This window comes from Perca flavescens, chromosome 11 (assembly GCF_004354835.1).
Source record: "Perca flavescens isolate YP-PL-M2 chromosome 11, PFLA_1.0, whole genome shotgun sequence".
Taxonomy (NCBI): Eukaryota; Metazoa; Chordata; class Actinopteri; order Perciformes; family Percidae; genus Perca; species Perca flavescens.
Window position 1 is genome coordinate 30958212 of NC_041341.1, and position 19079 is coordinate 30977290.

Here is a 19079-nt window from a genome sequence, read left to right on the forward strand (position 1 = left end):
TTAAAGTGATGGTTCGGAGTAATTTCACCCTAGGGTCCTTTGCACCATGATCTCGAGCCAAACACCCCCCCCAGAAGCTTTTTTCACCTGGGTCGAACATTGGGAGAGTTAGCGTAGAGTAGCGTTATCAGCTGAATAGCTTGGCGCAGGGGCTAATGGATCCGAAGTGTCTCTTAACATTACCCCACTAATAATGCCCAAAATGATACCAAACTTCTACACTAGTACAAATAGGTTATACACTCATAAAACAATGGATTGGAACGTTTGTAAGTATACCAGAAGTTTATAACACTTGCCTGCTGGCTTCTGCTCTCTGCTGTTGCTGCTGCTGCTGCTACTACTGTAGATGTTTGGTATCATTTCGGGCATTATTAGTGGGGTAATGTTAAGAGACATTTCGGACCCATTAGCCCCTGCGCTAAGCTATTCAGTGGCTAACGCTGCTCTACGCTAACTCTCCCAATGTTCAACCCAGGTGAAAAAAAGCTTCGGGGGGAGTGTTTAGATCGAGGTCATGGTGCAAAGGACCCTAGGGTGAAATTACTCCAAACCATCACTTTAACCCATTTGTTTCATCAGTTTATTCATATGGGCTCTTTGTCCTAAGTTAACTGTCATTCATTCTGTAAATAATCTGATTACAAAGTAAAAACAGTATGCCATGTATTTTGTACAGGTCTACATTTTACATGTCTGAATATTGAACTGGAACTAGTCCAACAAGGATGTTGCAAATAAATGAGGAAGGTATACATGAGCTTGCAAATAACTAAAGCAAATGTGTTTGCTTTCAGGGTTCTCCTGGCTTGCCTGGACTTCCGGTAAGTCCTTTTTCCAGAAATCTGTCATGAGCTAGTCCTCTTGCCCACTTCTCCAACTCACATGTTTTTTTTTTTTCTACTCTAAAAGCAATCTACTGGATCAAAAAAAATGGGTCTTGTTTTGAGTATGTGAAATTAGTGGAAATGGCCAAACAAGCCTGAGGTACTGTTACCTGCGACTGAACCGAGGTCTCTAAGGTGGTAGCGAGCGTTAGGCCCCTGAAGCCCTCGAGCCTCTTAATGAGTTTATTTAACATTCAGGTTTGGTTATTGGTGGGAGCCTTATCCTTGCGACTCTCCTTTGCTGTCATTTCACCGGTTTGTTTTCTAAATCATTGGGGTTGAAAAAAATAAGCTGTGGCTTTATTGATTATTCATGGCAAAATAAGGTCCTTGCCCTTTCTAAAGAAACAGAAACGGGGAAAAAGGAAACCATACAAGCACACAGACAGAACTGAAAATAGGAAAATATAAAATGAATGCATGGATAAAAGAAGCAGTGGCATAAAATGTAAACAAAAAATTTAAGTATCAATCTATACTGACTATTTTATTACGTAGAATGTATGAAAATAAAGGCAGCAGAAAGACAAACTCATAGCAACACAGCAAACACAAACACATTTGTCTTCGTTGACTGCCTAAAGCACGACAATGAGCAGGAAGTAGCTGAAAGCTGCAGAGTTGGGTGTTGATTTTAAGTACAAGCAAACTTCACATTAAGGGCAGTAATGTGGTAGAAACTAGGGGTGGGAATCACCAGAGGCCTTGCGATACGATATCATCACGATACTTATGTCACGATACGATATTATTGCGATTTTAAACATATTGCAATATTCTGCGATATATTGCAATATTAACTTTTTTCCAACTTCAAATTTTTCCCAATTTCAAATTATGTCCCCAAAAGGAAACTTTGTCAACATCTGTTTTATCTAAAAAGATACATACTCTGTTTGTTCATCTCACTTCAATTGTGTTGCTGCAAAATCAGATTGTCAAGCAGACCAACACATATATAATAAAAGATCGATACTTGGCGTCTGTGTATCGATACAGTATTGCCACAGAAAATATTGCAATACTATGCTGTATAAATTTTTTCCCCTAGTAGAAACTTTGTTTTTGTGTTTAACTGAATTTAGTTTTTTCCACTGGTGTGTCTTGTTTGTACCTCTGCAGGGTAAAGCTGGGTTGCCTGGTATCACAGGTCAGAAGGGCAGCGAAGGTCCTGTAGGAAAAGATGGCCGACCAGGGCTGGATGGCTTCCCCGGACCTCAGGTAAAATACATCTAGATGACACATAAGGGACGTCACCTGTTTCAACAGCCAATAGAGAAGTCAGCTGGTCAAGTCAGCTACAAACTATAGAAATCAAATGATCCATAATCCTTTTTATTTGTATTGTTTCATAGAGAGCGAGCGGCGTTAGAACAAAGCAGTGAATCATAGAAATAAAACGTTTTCATCATTCCATCTCTACTAGAAATGCAGTTGTAGCAAGCATCTCACTATCACTAACGTTATCCACGCATGTTAGACGCAACAAGTTGCAACAAGTCGGAAGTTAAGACGGAAGTACAAAGAGTTGTTGCTATGGAGATGGTACATTGTCAGGTTTCAGAACGTTGCAGACCGGCGCGTCGCAAGTTTCAACTCATCTCGTCGCAAATCTTTGGTCTGAACTGGGCTTTACAGACAGGGCAAACTGTCAAAATAATGACTTTAAAGGAAAGATTAATGGTTTTTAATGGGGTTTTTTGCGTGTGTGTTATGTAGCAAACTTCACAACAATGTAATGTAATAAACAAACAAGACACTGGGCAACATTATTAATATCTGTGGACCATTTTCCCCCGTGGCCACAATAGTAATTTCATAAAGTACATTGTATTGAGTACTTTCTGGGTTAGAAAATTATTGTTTTGTTTTTTGAGGGAAAATGTTGGCAAGATGCAGTAACAGAAGAAAAGGCCAACCCCTCTCACAAACCAGTTTTATTAAAAAGTAACTGGAGTGTAATAGAGGGAAGGAAATGGACCGTTTGAGGACAAAGAATGTGCATCTTTTGCACGTCCTGCTGCTGTTTCCAGCAGTGCAGAAGAAGTTTAAATACAGTTTAGCTACAACGCTTCACGGAGAGTTTTATAGTAGAGGTGCACATTACATCAGTGTCTGACAATGACTGCTTTAAAATATACTATCACATTGGGATGTACGTACCTATAACAAGTTATACCCAATATAAGCATTAAAGTTAATTCTGGACCTTAGAAATCAAAGTTAAACAAGCTCCACTTGCTAGCTTTTTCCAGAGCTTTCAATTACATGTTGTGGTCTTCATCATGGAGTTTGTTCAGTTGTCATTCATACTTACGTTAGGTGATCAGCTGGGAAAACTCTATCCAGTGACAAAGACTTGAGAATTGAGATGCAGTCCTGAGGCTAGTGAATGACGTTAATGAGTAAATGAGTTAATATTATTTTATAATCAATATGTCTAATCTGTTAAAGTGTTTGCAGAAGCCAGTTTTGAATTGATAAGGTAACAACCTTTTGAGACAGCGGAAGGGAGTATATTTGCCCCGTTTTATATTTTAAAACACTCTTTAGTTGCGGCAAGATGCTGTTCGGCTTAAAGCCTGGTTCACACGGGACAATTTTAAAATTGTCGGCCGATTTTCCAATCCTGAGAGACCCCACACACGGTGATAAAAAATCACGGGTCAAACAGTTTTGGTCGTACAGTGTGTGGTGTGCAGCACACGACAAAATCAACACATCACACACGAACCGATTTGACTCCCGAGCATTCCCAGGTCAGACGGGAAATCTCGCAAAATCCCTCAAGATCAAACGTGACTTCAGAGTAAACAATCATTGCGGACGAAGAGGATGCAGTGGCGATAGTTTGTAGTTTGTTTTTAACCGAAAAAAACGTTATCAAAAGAAAAGGAAATGGTCAAAGAAGACAACGCGAGCATGGACTATACTTGCTACATCATGATATGGAGGGGATTTGTTTTTTCTCATAGAAATGTCGTTACGTATTACACAGATTAATTACCGTCCATGTACTCTGGTGGACTGCAGTTGTGGATGTAGTTATGCCCATCGACTATTTTACACAGGCTCGTTTGTCCCCCCGGGGGACACCACACACGAGGAGAAATCGGGCCAAAAAAATCCAACATGTTGGATATCCCCGATTTGAGATCGGAGCGGTCCCGACGTCCTTCCGAGCAGACGAGAGCAGTTTTAACACACCACACACGGCAGGAATATCTGATCAGATTATTGTACGATAATCGGAGCATCCTTAGGATTGTCGGGAGGGGTGAATCGGGGCTAAAATCGGCCTAATTATCCTGCCGTCTGAACCATGCTTAAGTAAACATGAATTATATGTTTCAATCATTCTAATTTATCCCCCTTTTTAAAAAAAGAAGATTTTAAATGTAGAATTAGATAATAATATACGCTGTGCTTCTATTGCCTTCAGTGAATAAGAGGGTTGTTCATCTCGTCTGTTGTCAGACCTTTATGAAGCAGGTATTTGGACAAACCGTGCCTTCACCTTTTCTAACATATCTTTTAATATTACAGGGACCAAAGGGTAGCAGTGGCATCAAAGGAGAGAGGGTAAATATAATGTCAACACTAAATATCTGTCTATTTTTTCATACATTATGTTAAAGGTCCCATGACATGGTGCTTTTTGGATGCTTTTATGTAGACCTTAGTGGTCCCCTAATACTGTATCTGAAGTCTCTTTTATATAGACCTTAGTGGTCCCCTAATACTGTATCTGAAGTCTCTTTTATATAGACCTTAGTGGTCCCCTAATACTGTATCTGAAGTCTCTTTTATATAGACCTTAGTGGTCCTCTAATACTGTATCTGAAGTCTCTTTTATATAGACCTTAGTGGTCCTCTAATACTGTATCTGAAGTCTCTTTTATATAGACCTTAGTGGTCCCCTAATACTGTATCTGAAGTCTCTTTTATAGACCTTAGGGTCCCCTTACTGTATCTGGTCCCTTTTATATAGGCCTTAGTATCTGTATCTGAAGTCTCTTTCACGAAATTCAGCCTTGGTGCAGAATTACAGCCACTAGAGCCAGTCCCACAATGAGCTTTTCTTAGAATGTGCCATTTCTGTGTCTGTAGCCATTGAGGAGGGGAGGAGGGGGGGGGCAAGGTGGAGAGTGGGGGTGTGGCCTTGACCAACTGCCACTTAGCTCGTTTGAAAGCCATGCTGTCTCTCTCTCATGGGTGGGCCAAATTCTGTTGGCGGGCAAAGCAGAGAAAGGGGGGGTAGCCTTTCCCCTTATGACGACATTAAGGGAAGATTCCAGATCGGCCCATCTGAGCTTTCATTTTCTCAAAGGCTCATATTAATGCTAAAAAAACGTGAAATTTTTGTGCCATGGGACCTTTAACTACAAAGCAGTTGTGTATAAGATGCTGATCCAGTGCTGTACAGCAACAAGCTGTATGTCGGTACGTTTCTTTTTAGTCCTTTAGATCTCAGACCTCGTAACCTTTTTTCAAGAGGTTTTTAATTGTTTATGTTTGATACGAACTGAAGCTCTGTCATAAGCGACAGTTTTAAATGGTTTTGCTGCATGTGCGCATGCTGTTGTTTTAGGGTGACCCAGGTCGGGATGGAACTGGAATCCAAGGTCCACCCGGCCCACCTGGACCACCTGGACAAGTTGTCTACCAGACATCTGGCAATGTAAGTAACAGAGAGCATACACTGGACTGAAATCCAAAGCTAAGGGCAGTTTTAATGGTGGCCTTCATCTTAACTTTATTCTCTTTGTGTGTGTCTACAGGTTGATGGTATTGTTGGCAATGCTGGGCCTCAGGTTTGTATTCATGTTTAAACCGTGACACTGATACAGCAAAATGATACAAATGCAACTTTATCTTTCTCCTCATTTTGCCATCTTTTTAAAAAGTCATATCTGTGCCATAGATGAGGGTTTGCCTTTAAACTTCGAGATATTAATGCATTTGGTGCAACACTTAACAAGGCCCTGTATATGTCACAGAGCTTTTAAAAACATATATACAGTTGACTGTGCTCTTTTAATTAGAACCGTAGAGTGGGCTGTCAACTGATACACGACAGACAATCTTCTTAAACCAATGTTCATACCACGTGGTGAAACGTGTTAATTAATCCCTTTCTTTCACAACACACATCAGGGCTGATCAGGGATTTCTTCAAAGATGTCAAACTTTATGAGAACATAGGCTTGTGTCATCACTGTCTGCCCTTTATCAAATATAACCACCAAACGTGTCCATTTCAATAGATTATATTTTAGGCAGCTGTATACCATTGATCTACACTGAGTGAAATCTGCTTATTTCACAGTTAGAACGAGGCAGGGCCAGAATGAGTTGTGGGTGGATTTGCTTGTACATTTGTGTTATTTGTAAAGTTAGTAAAACCAAATGTGTACACGGTAGTCAGTTAGCAAAACGCAGAATGTCCATCCAATAAAGCTATATGTGTCTGTTTTCCTGTGCAGGGAGGACCTGGTTTACCTGGTCAAGCTGGATTCCCTGTAAGTCTCCTTGTGTTACAATAATTAATGTTACCGTGCCCTTATTATCACCATAAATGCAAAGTGTATTTGCTTCACGTTATTGGTCTTGCATTCTCTTTGTCGCTGTCTCCTGTGTGTTTTGAACCTGTTGTTAATCTACATTTTATAATTTTTTAATCATTATTGTAAACACATACCACGAAAAGACCAAAACCAACAATGTTTTAATCCGCCTCTCAGTGCCTTCCCTCAGTCGGCAATCAGCCTGAAAACCATTCACTTAGTCCTACCGTAGACGCTAATCTTAGAAAAATGGGTCACAATTCCAAATTCCTTATTAAAAAGGTAAATTAAAGGCCCTGAAAACCTATTTTCTTAATCAGTTTCATGCTATGCATGATGTGATCCTACACAAATACAGTATTTTCTGCCAAAGTTGTTTATTTCACACGACTAAGCTGTTTTCACTAGTTTGAAGTGGGTGTTCGGTCAGCAATCCAATCAGGATTTAACGTTAGTTGTCAAGGGCTTGGTCTATGTTGCCAGTCTACTTTTTGCAGTTGATGATGCAGATTAATTAAGTTTTTGAGTGTTAAGCTCTCAATAAAAAATAACTAAAAATGTTTTTAATACTCATTGTTGCACCTTTAGTAATGGCTATTTAATGTTATAGAGAATGCTGTTGCTGTCACAGGCTAAAGTAAAATATCATTTTCAAAATAATTTCCTTGAACAGTAGGGCACTGTAGTTTTTAGAGAAGGTTACTCAAACAGGAGTACATTGACTTTGGAGCTCTGTGGCACACAGGAATAAGTATCAGGCTGTCGGGCTTTGGCTACACTAACAATACATACTGGTAGGATCAATTTCTTGTTGGTTTTTGTCTTTTCGTTTCATTACAGGTTCAAATTCTGTGTGCTGAATATTGGTGTGGGTGGTGATCCTTTTGGTCACAGGAATAAGCTGAAAGCAAACTGTTGTAAGGGCAAAAAGAAGAGACTTCTTTACACTCTTCTTTCAAATTCCAATAATGCCTCCAGATAATTTAACAGTAACTTGCATCCACAAAAGTAAGCGAGCGTCAAAGGCTTTGCTGCACTACATTTGCAAACAGATGCCATGTTGGCACCGCATCTACTCAAAGAAGCATCCCATCCACTAATTTCTACAGTCAATATCTGAACAGCAGTCCACTCAGCAATTTACAAGCTGCATTGTATAGACTAATTGAATGTCTTGAGTTGATCCGGGGGAACAGATACCTTCCCGCTGCCAGATGACTGTTGAGAAATGGTATCGTCTTTATCCCGCAGGGTCCTATTGGACCAAAGGGTGACCGAGGAGACGCCGGCCTCCCGGGCTACGGAGCGAAGGTAAAGTCTTGCTTATTTGTTTGGTCAACTATTCATGAAGCCACTCGTCATCATTAGGACACGGCCGTAACAAAGTCTGTGTTGTCTGGTTGCTGCTGCACTGTGCTCAGGGTGAGAAAGGTGAACCGGGCTTAATAATCGGACCGGATGGAAATCTTCTCTACCTGGAAGGGCTGACGGGTACGAAGGTGAGTCTCACTTCATTTGACTCTGTGCATTTACCGCATGTCTCTCTCGCTCTCACATAACAAAGCAAACTGCAATTTTATTGTTTTTAGTGTTTATATTTGTTTTAATGTCATATAATTTATATTGCTTTAGTATTTTGTGTGTTTGTGCGTGCGTCAGTCGGGGGGGGAACTGAGCAGCAGCCCCGCCCGCTGCAGAGAGCCGACAGGAGCTTTTAGCAACTTTAGAGTGAAAAAACTTTAGAGCGTACATTGATGTTAAAATGTATACAGGTTGGTAGGTATTTCGCTGTACGTTTTGTTGGTAAATGTGAGATGTTCACACACGTCTCGTCTTCATATCAGAAATAAGGAAATTAATTTGGCGACGTACGTGTGTTACGTCAACCCGTTCTCACTCCCGCTTGGTCAGTGGCTCGAAGAGTCTGGTCAAACTTGCGGAAAAGTTACGGTGATTGGTCAAAATTGCGTGGCGTTTGTGTTGTTGAAACTAATGTGCTTCCTTTTCGCTGCCTGTAGGGAGACAGAGGATCTCCAGGACCTGTTGGCCCCGCTGTGAGTGCTTGAGCATTTCTAACGGAGATATCTACACTAATGTAATTTTTTTTTTTTTCACTTGATTCTCCAGTCAGCTCATTGTCTTTTATTTCATTTCTTTATTGTGGTAGGGACCGTATGGGCCTCCTGGAATAAAAGGTGAAATTGGAATGCCCGGAAGACCTGTAAGTACCCCTTGCTTGGTGTCTTGCGTTGTTATATTTTCATATACCAAGTACCACATATTCTTTTCCCACGGTTTGTTTTTCCAAGTGCAGGGAAATAATCAATTACTTTCTCTCCTCAGGGTCGCCCCGGTGTAAATGGGTACAAGGGTGAGAAAGGAGAGTCGGGAGTTGGATCTGGCTACGGCTACCCAGTAAGTGTCCATATTATTATTTATTATTACCAATGCCTTAGACAGAAGGCAGATTTTAATACAGTTTGACATTGTATTGTTTACTTTGCAATCCCCAAGCCATGCCGGGGTGTAATGAAGGCACAGTCTTGCATTGAGCAGCTTGCTGGCTTTTTTGTGAGCTTGTACGGACCCTCATTATCCGTGTTTTTATTCACATATTTTTTAGCCTTTTCTACGTCAGGCAAACACTTACCTCACATGGCTGATCAGATGTTTCCGCTATCTGCGTCTTCTTAGATATTCCCATGCATTTTTTTGTTGTCACCGGACAGCGTGGAACACGGCCAATACGAGCTGACACGAAAGAACAATTAAAACTTGCCCAGTTGAGCCAAATTTCCATTTTTCTCTCGCAGACTGTTAGACAACCAATGTGATTTGTTTGGTTTCCTGCTAGCAAACTTGACTTCTTCTACTCTGTTTACTGGCAGACTACAGCCATGCGTAGCCTTCCAGTTCATGGAAACGTGCCTAGTTTGCCTTTCTTTTTTGCGACATTTCAGAAGTTTGCTAAAAATAACATGACAGTTGAATGAAAACACGGCTATTGAGATCTCTTTTTTAAGTGGCTAGTTATGTTTTGTACACATTTTTTTTTACCTTTTGGACAAATATCAGCTGTTCTGCTCTGTCAGAGACGCTGTTACCTTTTGCCAGTGGGATAGACAATGTCGATTAACATGTATGTAGACACACCATTCCTCGGTGAATGGATTCTTCCAGAGTGAGCGTCTGTAATCCAAATCAAAGCTGTGCATTTTTCAGGCATGTCAGTGTTTGCTAAGAGAATGCTCAAACAAACCAATGTTAACATCAATGCTAGAAATCAATGTGTCACAGTATGTCAAAAATACCAAAATACTGTCCGTCTGTAACTGTTTGATGTTATGTCAGTAATCTTACCACTACCTAATGGGAATCCTTCAGTATCTAAATACGAAACAGTAAGAAAGAGTGAATAACTTTTTTCCATCAGGGAGTCCCTGGCCAACCAGGACCACCGGGACCACCGGGACCACCCGGGCCAGCCATTCCCTTAGATCGCATCAACGTGAGTACACGAGATCCCAAACTTCGTACCTCGACATTTGTGTACCAGTTAGGGCTGAACGATTAATGCGATTTCCTAATCGCAAAGGCTGCTATTTGGTCACGTGACTCTCGAGAGCAAATCAGTCTGCACTCCCCAGAGAAAGCATCAACTTAGCACGCTAACGCTACGCCGTACCTTGAGCAGATTTCTGTCATTCAAACAACTCTGAGTTGTAGTTTAAAACTTGTAAGGGTTTCATTTGGGCTCCAGTCCATACATGCAGTTAATGAATACAGTCATGCAGAACTGAAGGCTCAGTTAGCAACGATTAGCTCTGATTAGCTCCGGTTAGCGGTTACCTCCGTTATAAAGATATGGAGTGGAGGAGACTGCCGCGGAGAGGGGTAACAACCAGACTCTGATAAATGACGTTTGGGGAGCTTTCACATCCGCGCGGCCGCATTGTTTCAACAGTTTAATTAGTACAGTTAATCCCACGGCAACACCTGCATGCTACTGCTAACGTAACGATAGCCGCTCTGAGCAAGTGCAGCGTCGTTGACGCCGTCATGCACACGGCACGCAACTTCATGAGGGGAGGGAGGGGCTGAAGGCAGCTCCTCTCTGTGCACTGTAAAAGAAAATACAACAATGTATATATTTTTACTTTTTTAACTGTCTAGTAAAGTTCAAAGACAGTGTTTAAAAAGTGCAATCCACATGTTTGTCTATGTAAATAATAATTAAATAATCTAAATACTACTAAGTGTGGTAAAGCCACATTTGTTTTTATATTTCTGCAATCTGCACTTTAGTGTGATTTGTTTCTGACTTTCATATGAATGTTTACACCAGGCTTGGTCAGTACTCAATATACTACTGTGATTGAAGTAGTTAAATAAAAGATGTCATTCATATAAATTCATGTATCACCTAATTTCATCATCACATACAGACCTGGCTCCTGGTTTGTTTAATCTATCTAATATTGTGTTGTTCATACTACACAATGATTTATTGCTAGGTTTTGTTGAATGATACAGAAGACAAAGAGCTTAAAAAATAATCGCATATCGAATCGCAATCGCAATATTTTTGAAAAAAATCGCAATTAGATTATTTTCAAAAATCGTTCAGCCCTAGTACTAGTTGACGTTATTGGTTGATTATAACACAAAGTTGATGTCTCCCATGTACCCTGTGGTGTCTGGGAGCTAAACCATATCATATTTGAATCATTGAGGTGTTAATGTCCAGTCATTATCCGGTGCTTTTTTTCTCTAGTTTAAGCCTTGTTGTCTGGTGAAACCACAGAGTCAGTTGCCAACTGCATAACTTGGCGTGAACCAAGACAAATCCTGTTGTCGTTGCTGGTGCTGTGTGTTTTTTCATTGAGCATTGTTTCTTTCTGTTCATAGCGCTACGATGAAATTTCAAGGAACTACCCAGGTATGACCTCCATCACACATCGTTTGTTGTTTCAGCACCAATACATACATCTGTGAGACAGAGAACGGAAGTTAAGTTAAATTGTCAGTCAAGGAATGGAGATTTAGAAAGGGTTTAAAGTGTCTGCAGAGATAAATAGTTTTATCTTAACTTGAGTTTGATCCAGCTGCCTCAGCCTGAAGGGGATATACACTCTATCATCAAGAAATTAAGCTATTAAGTCTGACTAGATACGAAGAATGAATTTGATAAAACAGACATCCCTATCTATGACGCAGGAAGCTAACCGTTTGCCATGTCAGATACACCTGTGTGATATTGTGTCTAACTTGCTGATGTTAAAAATTATATTTTTTTGTAGCGACTAAAGGGGAAAAAGGAGAGCAGGGTGACCGAGGACTTCCAGGTAAATCCCAGTTTACGTAAAAAATATACACAGTGTACTATTATTTCAAACGTATCCACCAGAGCATGCAAGCGTAGCGGTGAGAATTTCCGCTCCCAGGGCAATTAATTTCCCCCGCTCAATATCGCTTTGCGCTCAACTCAGATTTCACCTCCACTATTCCAATCACTCACCTGTTGCTCCAAAAAAAGCTGCATTGTATTGATCAGATAAGCGCCACTCTTCATGCCAGCAAAAAGTCCGCCGGGTGACGGGCACTGGCGGCATAGAGAGGGCCGTTCATCGGGCTCAGGCATGCTTCAAATGGTGTAAGCGGTACAGGTGCGAAATTGGAGTGGGGGAAATAAGGCGAGGCTCCAACAATTTCAAAAACATGCTCTGCGCTCCATCCATAATGTAGCTGCACTGCAGGACTGTGTTGAAGTGAATTATGAGTACTTGATCACTAAAACAACTTTGTTTTTTCCCAGGAACAGCCTCTAATTTTGATATTTACACATTCAAGGTAAACTAGCTTATTGCTACACCACCATTCAGTTTCATTAGTGTGCTGGATGTTCTGTACTTCATAATGTTAAACTCTTTTCAATAGAATGAACTGAAGGGAGAGCGTGGAGACTCAGGTGTGAAGGGAGAAAAGGGAGAGCCCGGTGGTGGATATTATGACCCACGTTTTGGAGGAGTACAAGGCCCACCAGGGCCTCCTGGCAAACCAGGCCTACATGTGAGTAAAACGTCTGTTGTATACCCTATATTTACAGGTAGAGCCTATTTACGGCTCAGATCCCATTTTGTTGGAAGACTTGAGGTTTGACCTGTACAGTAAGCACAGTAGGGGTGCAAATCACACATTTTATTACGATATTATATAGATTCTTAGGACAACAATACAATATTAACCAATATCACAAAGTCTGCCACGATAAGATGCTGATTCCATTCAATTCAGTGGCCTGCGACCGATACGAGACAATACGTGGGCTAATTTAACACAATCACTAACATTTACACTACCGGTCAAAGGTTTTAGAACGCCCTAAGTTTTGTAGATTTTTTAAGGAAATTTTAGCAGTTCAAGTCCAATGAATCGCTTGAAATGGTACAAAGATAAGTGGTGAACTGCCTGAGGTTTAGAAAAAAAAATGTAAGGTAACCCAAAACTGAAAAATAATGTACATTTCAGAATTTTACAAAAAGGCCTTTTGCAGGGAACAAGAAATGGGTTAACAACTTAAAGCTGTTCTGCAGCAATGGAAGTTGATCAAGCTTTGAAAGTTGGTGCTACCAATTAACACAGGTATTCCAACTGGTCTGGATTACTTACAACCCCCTCTGTTTGTATAAAAGTATTGTTGGAACACACTGTGGTACCATACCCTCGTGAGCATTATTTGAACAGTATTTGTACTGCAGAATAGAACACACTAGAAAGTAGTGTATTGCCATAAAAATGGCAGGAAAAAGGCAATTAACAATGGAAGAAAGACAGACCATCATAACACTTGGTCTTTCCTACAGAGAAATTGCAAAGAAAGTCAAGGTGTCAGTGAGTACAGTATTCTTCACCATCAAAAGGCACTTAGAAACTGGGGCAAACTCTGACAGGAAGAGGTCTGGCAGACACAAAGCCACAACAGAATCAGAAGACTATATATATATATATATATATATATATACGAATCAATACGTCGGTCCAGATTGACTTATCGTTACACCACTAAAGCATGTGTGCCGGTATTACACATAACCCAAAGTTGTTTGTCACGACCTAGATGCTAGACATTTGAATAATGTATTCCAGTAATTTACATTTTTTCTCCATTGTGTTAGGGCCCAAAGGGAGAATCCATAATGGGCCCTCCTGGACCCCAGGGGCCTCCGGGGTCACCAGGGATTGGTTACGATGGGCGTCCAGGTCCTCCCGGACCACCCGGACCTCCAGGATCTCCCTCACTCCCAGGGGGATATAGGCCCAATTACTGTAAGTGTCTTTTTCTATGTTTTAATATTCTGGATATTTCTAAACTATACACTTGTAAAACTAGTGTTAGGATGACCTCAAGCTACCGTCTGCACTCTACGTCGGCTACTGGAGGCAAACTGCTCTCGAGCTTTAAATACGCCAAATCATTAACAAGCTTTTCTTTTTATTTGAAGCCGTCAGTGTTCCCGGACCTCCCGGTCCTCCTGGTGCACCTGGAATACCCGGTCACTCCTCTGGGGTAAGCGCCATCACGGCAATTTAATAGTTTACGACCAATTGTGCAATTGTTAGGCCGGCATTGATAATAAGTTCTTTGTGTCAATCAGTCTGCGCTCTGGAACTGATACTTTGGTCGATTAGAACTTTTCATTTAAAGAGGAATTGGCAGCCATTTCTTTATTTTATTTCTGTTTAACAGAAGCATACATTTGTTTTCCACAGGTTACTGTTTTGAGGTCCTACGACACGATGGTAGCTACAGCCAGACGGCAGGCGGAAGGCAGCCTCATCTACATCATAGACAAAGCTGACCTGTATTTGAGAGTACGCGATGGACTGCGCCAAGTCATGGTACGGTGATCTACTTTTCACCCAAGAAAATGAAATGCAATTGTATTGGTTAATTAGAATTCAAAACAGGCATTTAATTCATAGACCTATCATACAATTAGACTTTAAAGCTGTTGTGGATTTTGGCCACTGCCATATCTCCGGTTTATACAAATATTCTATCAATCAAACCATCAGGAGGCCAACAATGGCTTTTAACCAAAATAATGGAAATTGTGGCAGATATGAAAAAGACATTTAAAGGTACAATATGTAACATTTCTGCATTATGTCTAAAAACGACAATACCTATGTTGTATATTTTTATGAGTTGTGTTCTTACACTATCCCAAATGTTTCCACCAAATTTCAAACCCAGAGAAATCTGTTATTTTCTTTTTTGACACGGGACGTTTCCTTTAGTCGCCTGTCAGTGGTGTCATTTAACCTTTCACCATCTAGTTACTCATAACTTCCGTCAGAACTCACTTGCTAACTGGTCGGCTACCATAAAAATCGAATCAAGAAAAAATTATGTTGGGGAAACTGCAGATATTTTATTAGAATGACATGAATAAACGTTACTAAACTTAACTTGAATGGGTAAACTCGTCCGTAAACAGATGCATTCTAATCAGCGATGGTGTTTAACACTAAAAACTACAACTCCCATAATTCCACGCAACGTCATCAAAAGTCCGTGTTTGCCATCCATTGTTTTGGTTGAGAGACCCCTAGCGGCAGAAAGTTACATATTGTACATTTAAGAGCACTAAGTGGTTAGACACTGTGTATGGATTTTATGTGTCTAGTTGAATATAGTTTTGTTTTTAGTCATTTCAAATAACTTAACATTTTAATGATGCTTATTGCTCAAAATGTACTTGTACTGTTTATCAGGGCTCTAGAGTGCGACCAATTAGGTGCGACCAAAATTTGTAAGGGTGCAACTAAGATTTTTCCTAGGTCGCACCGGTGCACCTAACGTCCTCGCATCCGCTGCCTCTTCACGAACGAAGCAATGTTTATATCGATATGGTTTAATGTTGCGTTACATGACCCATGTGTTTGGATCTCTCCTCTTACTCTCCACGCAGCCCCGCCCCCCCCATTCACTCACACACGGCTCCCCTGCAACATGGACTGCTGACATTTGTCTACAGTTTTAATGGTTATTAACACAGCTGTATATTGTTAAGTATGAGAGGGAAACCTGTATTGGTACCAGTGTTTCCGCTGGTAACTCTGTCATTGCGGCCGCCACGGCGAGAAACACATTAAATGCAACTAACTTCAATTCGTTGAGTAATAGCATGTAAGAGGGAGCCTGCTGGACCTGGGCTGGACATGTGACCCATGGGCAGAATATCATAGTTCATAAAAATGCAGCGCAGTGATGATACAGACATTTCATAGCCTACACAAGACGTGTGTAACGCCGCTGACCCGCCAAAGTGCATTCGACCCGTGCTGGACCCATTCATAATGAGTCAGCCGTCACTCTCTGAGTAGCATACGCTTCAGTCCATCGCACTCCCCCTCTGTCTCCTTATGTCTTTCTGGCTGTTTTTTTTTTTTTTTTTTTTTTAAAGATTTTGGCCTTTATTTTGATAGGAAAGCTGAAAACATGAAAGGGGAGAGAGAGGGGGTAATGACATGCAGGAAAGGGCTGCGGGTCAGAGTCGAACCTCCATATATACAGTGGGGGAAATAAGTATTTGACCCCTTGCTGATTTTGCAGGTTTGCCCACTTACAAAGAATGCAAAAATCTACAATTTTAATCATATGTACATTCTAACAGTGAAAGACAGAATCCCAAAGAAAATTCCAGAAAATCACATCATATGAATTTATTAAAATTGATAACCATCTGATGAGGAAAAACAAGTATTTGACCCCCTGGACAAACAGCAAGTATTCTGGCTCCTACAAGCCAGTTAGTCTTTCTTTAAGACACAGTCCCAATCCGAACCAATTATCTACATCAAATATACCTGCCTCACCTCGTTACCTGTATAAAAGACACCTGTGAACACCCAAACAACCAGCATCCAACATCACTACCATGGGCAAGACCAAAGAGCTTTCTACGGACATCAGGGACAAGATTGTTGATCTGCACAAGGCTGGGATGGGCTACAAGAGAATCGGAAAGCAACTTGGAGAGAAAAGATAAACTGTCGGTGCAGTTATCAGGAAATGGAAGAAGCACCACACCACCGCCAACCTCCCTCGGTCTGGGCCTCCACACAAGATCTTGCCTCGTGGGGTGTCCCTGATCATGCGAACGGTGAGGAATCATCCCAAAACCACAAGGGGGGAACTGATGAATCAACTGAAGGCAGCTGGGACCACAGTTACAAAAGAAACGGTTGGTAACACACTACGCCGTCATGGATTGAAATCCTGCAGCGCACGCAAGGTCCCCCTGCTCAAGAAGAAACATGTACAGGCCCGCATGAAGTTCGCCATTCACCACCTGGACGACTCAGAAGAGGCCTGGAAGAAGGTGATGTGGTCAGATGAGACCAAAATAGAACTTTTTGCCTCAACTCAACTCGTCGTGTTTGGAGGGCAAAGAACACCGAGTACAACCCAAAGAACACCATCCCCACCGTCAAGCATGGTGGTGGCAACATCATGCTTTGGGGTGCTTTTCAGCCAAGGGGACGGGACAACTCCATCGTATTGAGGGGAGGATGGACGGGCCATGTATCGTGGAATTCTGGACCGACATCTCCTTCCCTCAGTGAGAGAGCTGAAGATGGGTCGAGGATGGGTGTTTCAGCACGACAACGACCCTAAGCACACCGCCAAAGCAACAAAAGAGTGGCTGAAGAAGAAGCACATCAAGGTTCTGGAGTGGCCTAGCCAGTCTCCAGACCTGAATCTGATTGAAAATCTTTGGAGGGAGCTTAAAATTGAGTTGCCAGGCGACAACCTCGAAACCTGAATGATTTGGAGGCTGTCTGCAGGGAGGAGGGGCCAACATCCCTGCCGAAATGTGCACAAACTTTGTCACCAACTATAAAAACCGTTTGACATCTTTGCTGGCCAATAATGGCTTTTCTACAAAATATTAACATGGTGTTTGTCCAGGGGGTCAAATACTTGTTTTTCCTCATCAGATGGTTATCAATTTTAATAAATTCATATGATGTGATTTTCTGGAATTTTCTTTGGGATTCTGTCTTTCACTGTTAGAATGTACATATGATTAAATTTGTAGATTTTTGCATTCTTTGTAAGTGGGCAAACCTGCAAAATCAGCAAGGGGTCAAATACTTATTTCCCCCACTGTACCAACTGAGCTATCCGGGCGTCCTCTTTCTCTTTTAATCAGTCGGTTATTGTTGTTGAAAACAAGTGAAGGAGCTTTCTCAGATAGAGCTAGAGAGAGAGAGAGATAGATATCTCCTAAGCTATTTATTTCAGATAACTTTCATTTACATGTGTTGCAGCTGTATATTTTCAAACTGGTAAAGGAAACCCTGTCTTTGCATTTTATTTTAATCACAATCTGTTTTAATAAAAGTTTGTGAAAAGTGGCTTTGACTTAAAGCTGAACATTTAGCCCACTTTGTAAAAAAATACAGAGCTATATATCGTGTATCGCCATTCAGCGTTAATGGCGACGTGAGGAAAAAATTGGGTGCACCTAAATAAAAAAGTTAGGCGCACCAGTGCAACCAAGGCAAAAAGTTAGTCTGGAGCCCTGTTTATAAGGTTAACTAAAGTTGCACATCTGTAAAAATAGTTAATATAGAGACAATATACACTAGCTACATTATTATGTAATACAGTTCAGAACAGGTCATTGGGAGGTGAAATCAGTATTTGCTAAACAGCTCTTTTTCCTTCTCCTCAGCTTGGAGAGTACAGTCCATTCTTCAGAGATCTGGTAAGTTCCGCACAAGAACGTAGACTTTTTTAGCCTTTTTTATTCACCGATTGTCTTTTGATTTTTGTTAAATCTCTCTTATTTTCATTTAAAGGAGAACGAGGTGGCAGAGGTGCAGCCTCCCCCTGTGATTCTGCACCCCCAGTCCCAGGACCAGTCCCAGAACAACGGAGCCGGCCATTACTCCCAGGGCGGTCACGCCATACGACCCATCGAGCCTCCGCCGCAGCCACCCGTAGACCCCAGGTACCCCCCGCAGTACGATCCCAGATTCCCGGATCCCAGAAACACGGGTCAGACGGACGGAAGACCGGCCACCCAACAGACCGAGAACAGATACCCTGTAACTCCGCAGCGACGACCCAGCCCACCTGTACCGCAGCCCGCTGGCCACGCGGACCCATTGGTATCAGGAGTGAGTAGAGTTCAACCGGGAGAGCTCACCAATACAAACGTCAACAAGTTTATTACGGAGGGTATTGCGTTACGTCGATGCGGGATAAAGTGATGTAAACTTGTGGCTACTGGAACTAAATATTTGAATATATCATTGCTTGACCGACTATCTCTACGACTTACTTAGAGACTCTGACTCTAGTCGCACTTAAGTCGCACAAACAGTAAAAGACTTCAGAATTGACTCGGACTCGAGCTTCGAGACTCTTCAACAACCTGTTTTCATGCAATTATTGCTTTTTAAATATAAATTAATTCATTTATTTCTATTCCCCTATCTATTCTTTCCCCTGTTATTCGCCATAACGTGCAACGTACGCATGCGCTATGCCTAGGTGCGCGCACTCACATATCAAGAAATGCATTGACAATGGCGACACCAAGTCCTC

The 19079-nt window shown here is 41.4% G+C and overlaps 1 protein-coding gene across 3 annotated transcripts in view; it reads left to right on the forward strand.

Annotated features, from left to right (window-relative positions):
• Window positions 1-19079, forward strand: part of col18a1a (collagen type XVIII alpha 1 chain a) — a 102368-nt gene that overhangs the window by 74022 nt on the left and 9267 nt on the right. For all 3 annotated transcript variants that reach the window (XM_028591724.1, XM_028591722.1, XM_028591723.1), the window contains 21 exons: window positions 798-824; window positions 2010-2108; window positions 4434-4469; window positions 5479-5568; window positions 5669-5701; window positions 6374-6409; window positions 7706-7765; window positions 7876-7953; window positions 8473-8508; window positions 8622-8675; window positions 8798-8869; window positions 9888-9962; window positions 11363-11393; window positions 11755-11799; window positions 12270-12304; window positions 12392-12523; window positions 13630-13780; window positions 13957-14021; window positions 14225-14353; window positions 18202-18234; window positions 18329-18649. In XM_028591724.1, coding sequence (XP_028447525.1) covers window positions 798-824; window positions 2010-2108; window positions 4434-4469; window positions 5479-5568; window positions 5669-5701; window positions 6374-6409; window positions 7706-7765; window positions 7876-7953; window positions 8473-8508; window positions 8622-8675; window positions 8798-8869; window positions 9888-9962; window positions 11363-11393; window positions 11755-11799; window positions 12270-12304; window positions 12392-12523; window positions 13630-13780; window positions 13957-14021; window positions 14225-14353; window positions 18202-18234; window positions 18329-18649 — 1638 coding nt within the window. The remainder of the gene's footprint in view (window positions 1-797; window positions 825-2009; window positions 2109-4433; window positions 4470-5478; window positions 5569-5668; window positions 5702-6373; window positions 6410-7705; window positions 7766-7875; window positions 7954-8472; window positions 8509-8621; window positions 8676-8797; window positions 8870-9887; window positions 9963-11362; window positions 11394-11754; window positions 11800-12269; window positions 12305-12391; window positions 12524-13629; window positions 13781-13956; window positions 14022-14224; window positions 14354-18201; window positions 18235-18328; window positions 18650-19079) is intronic.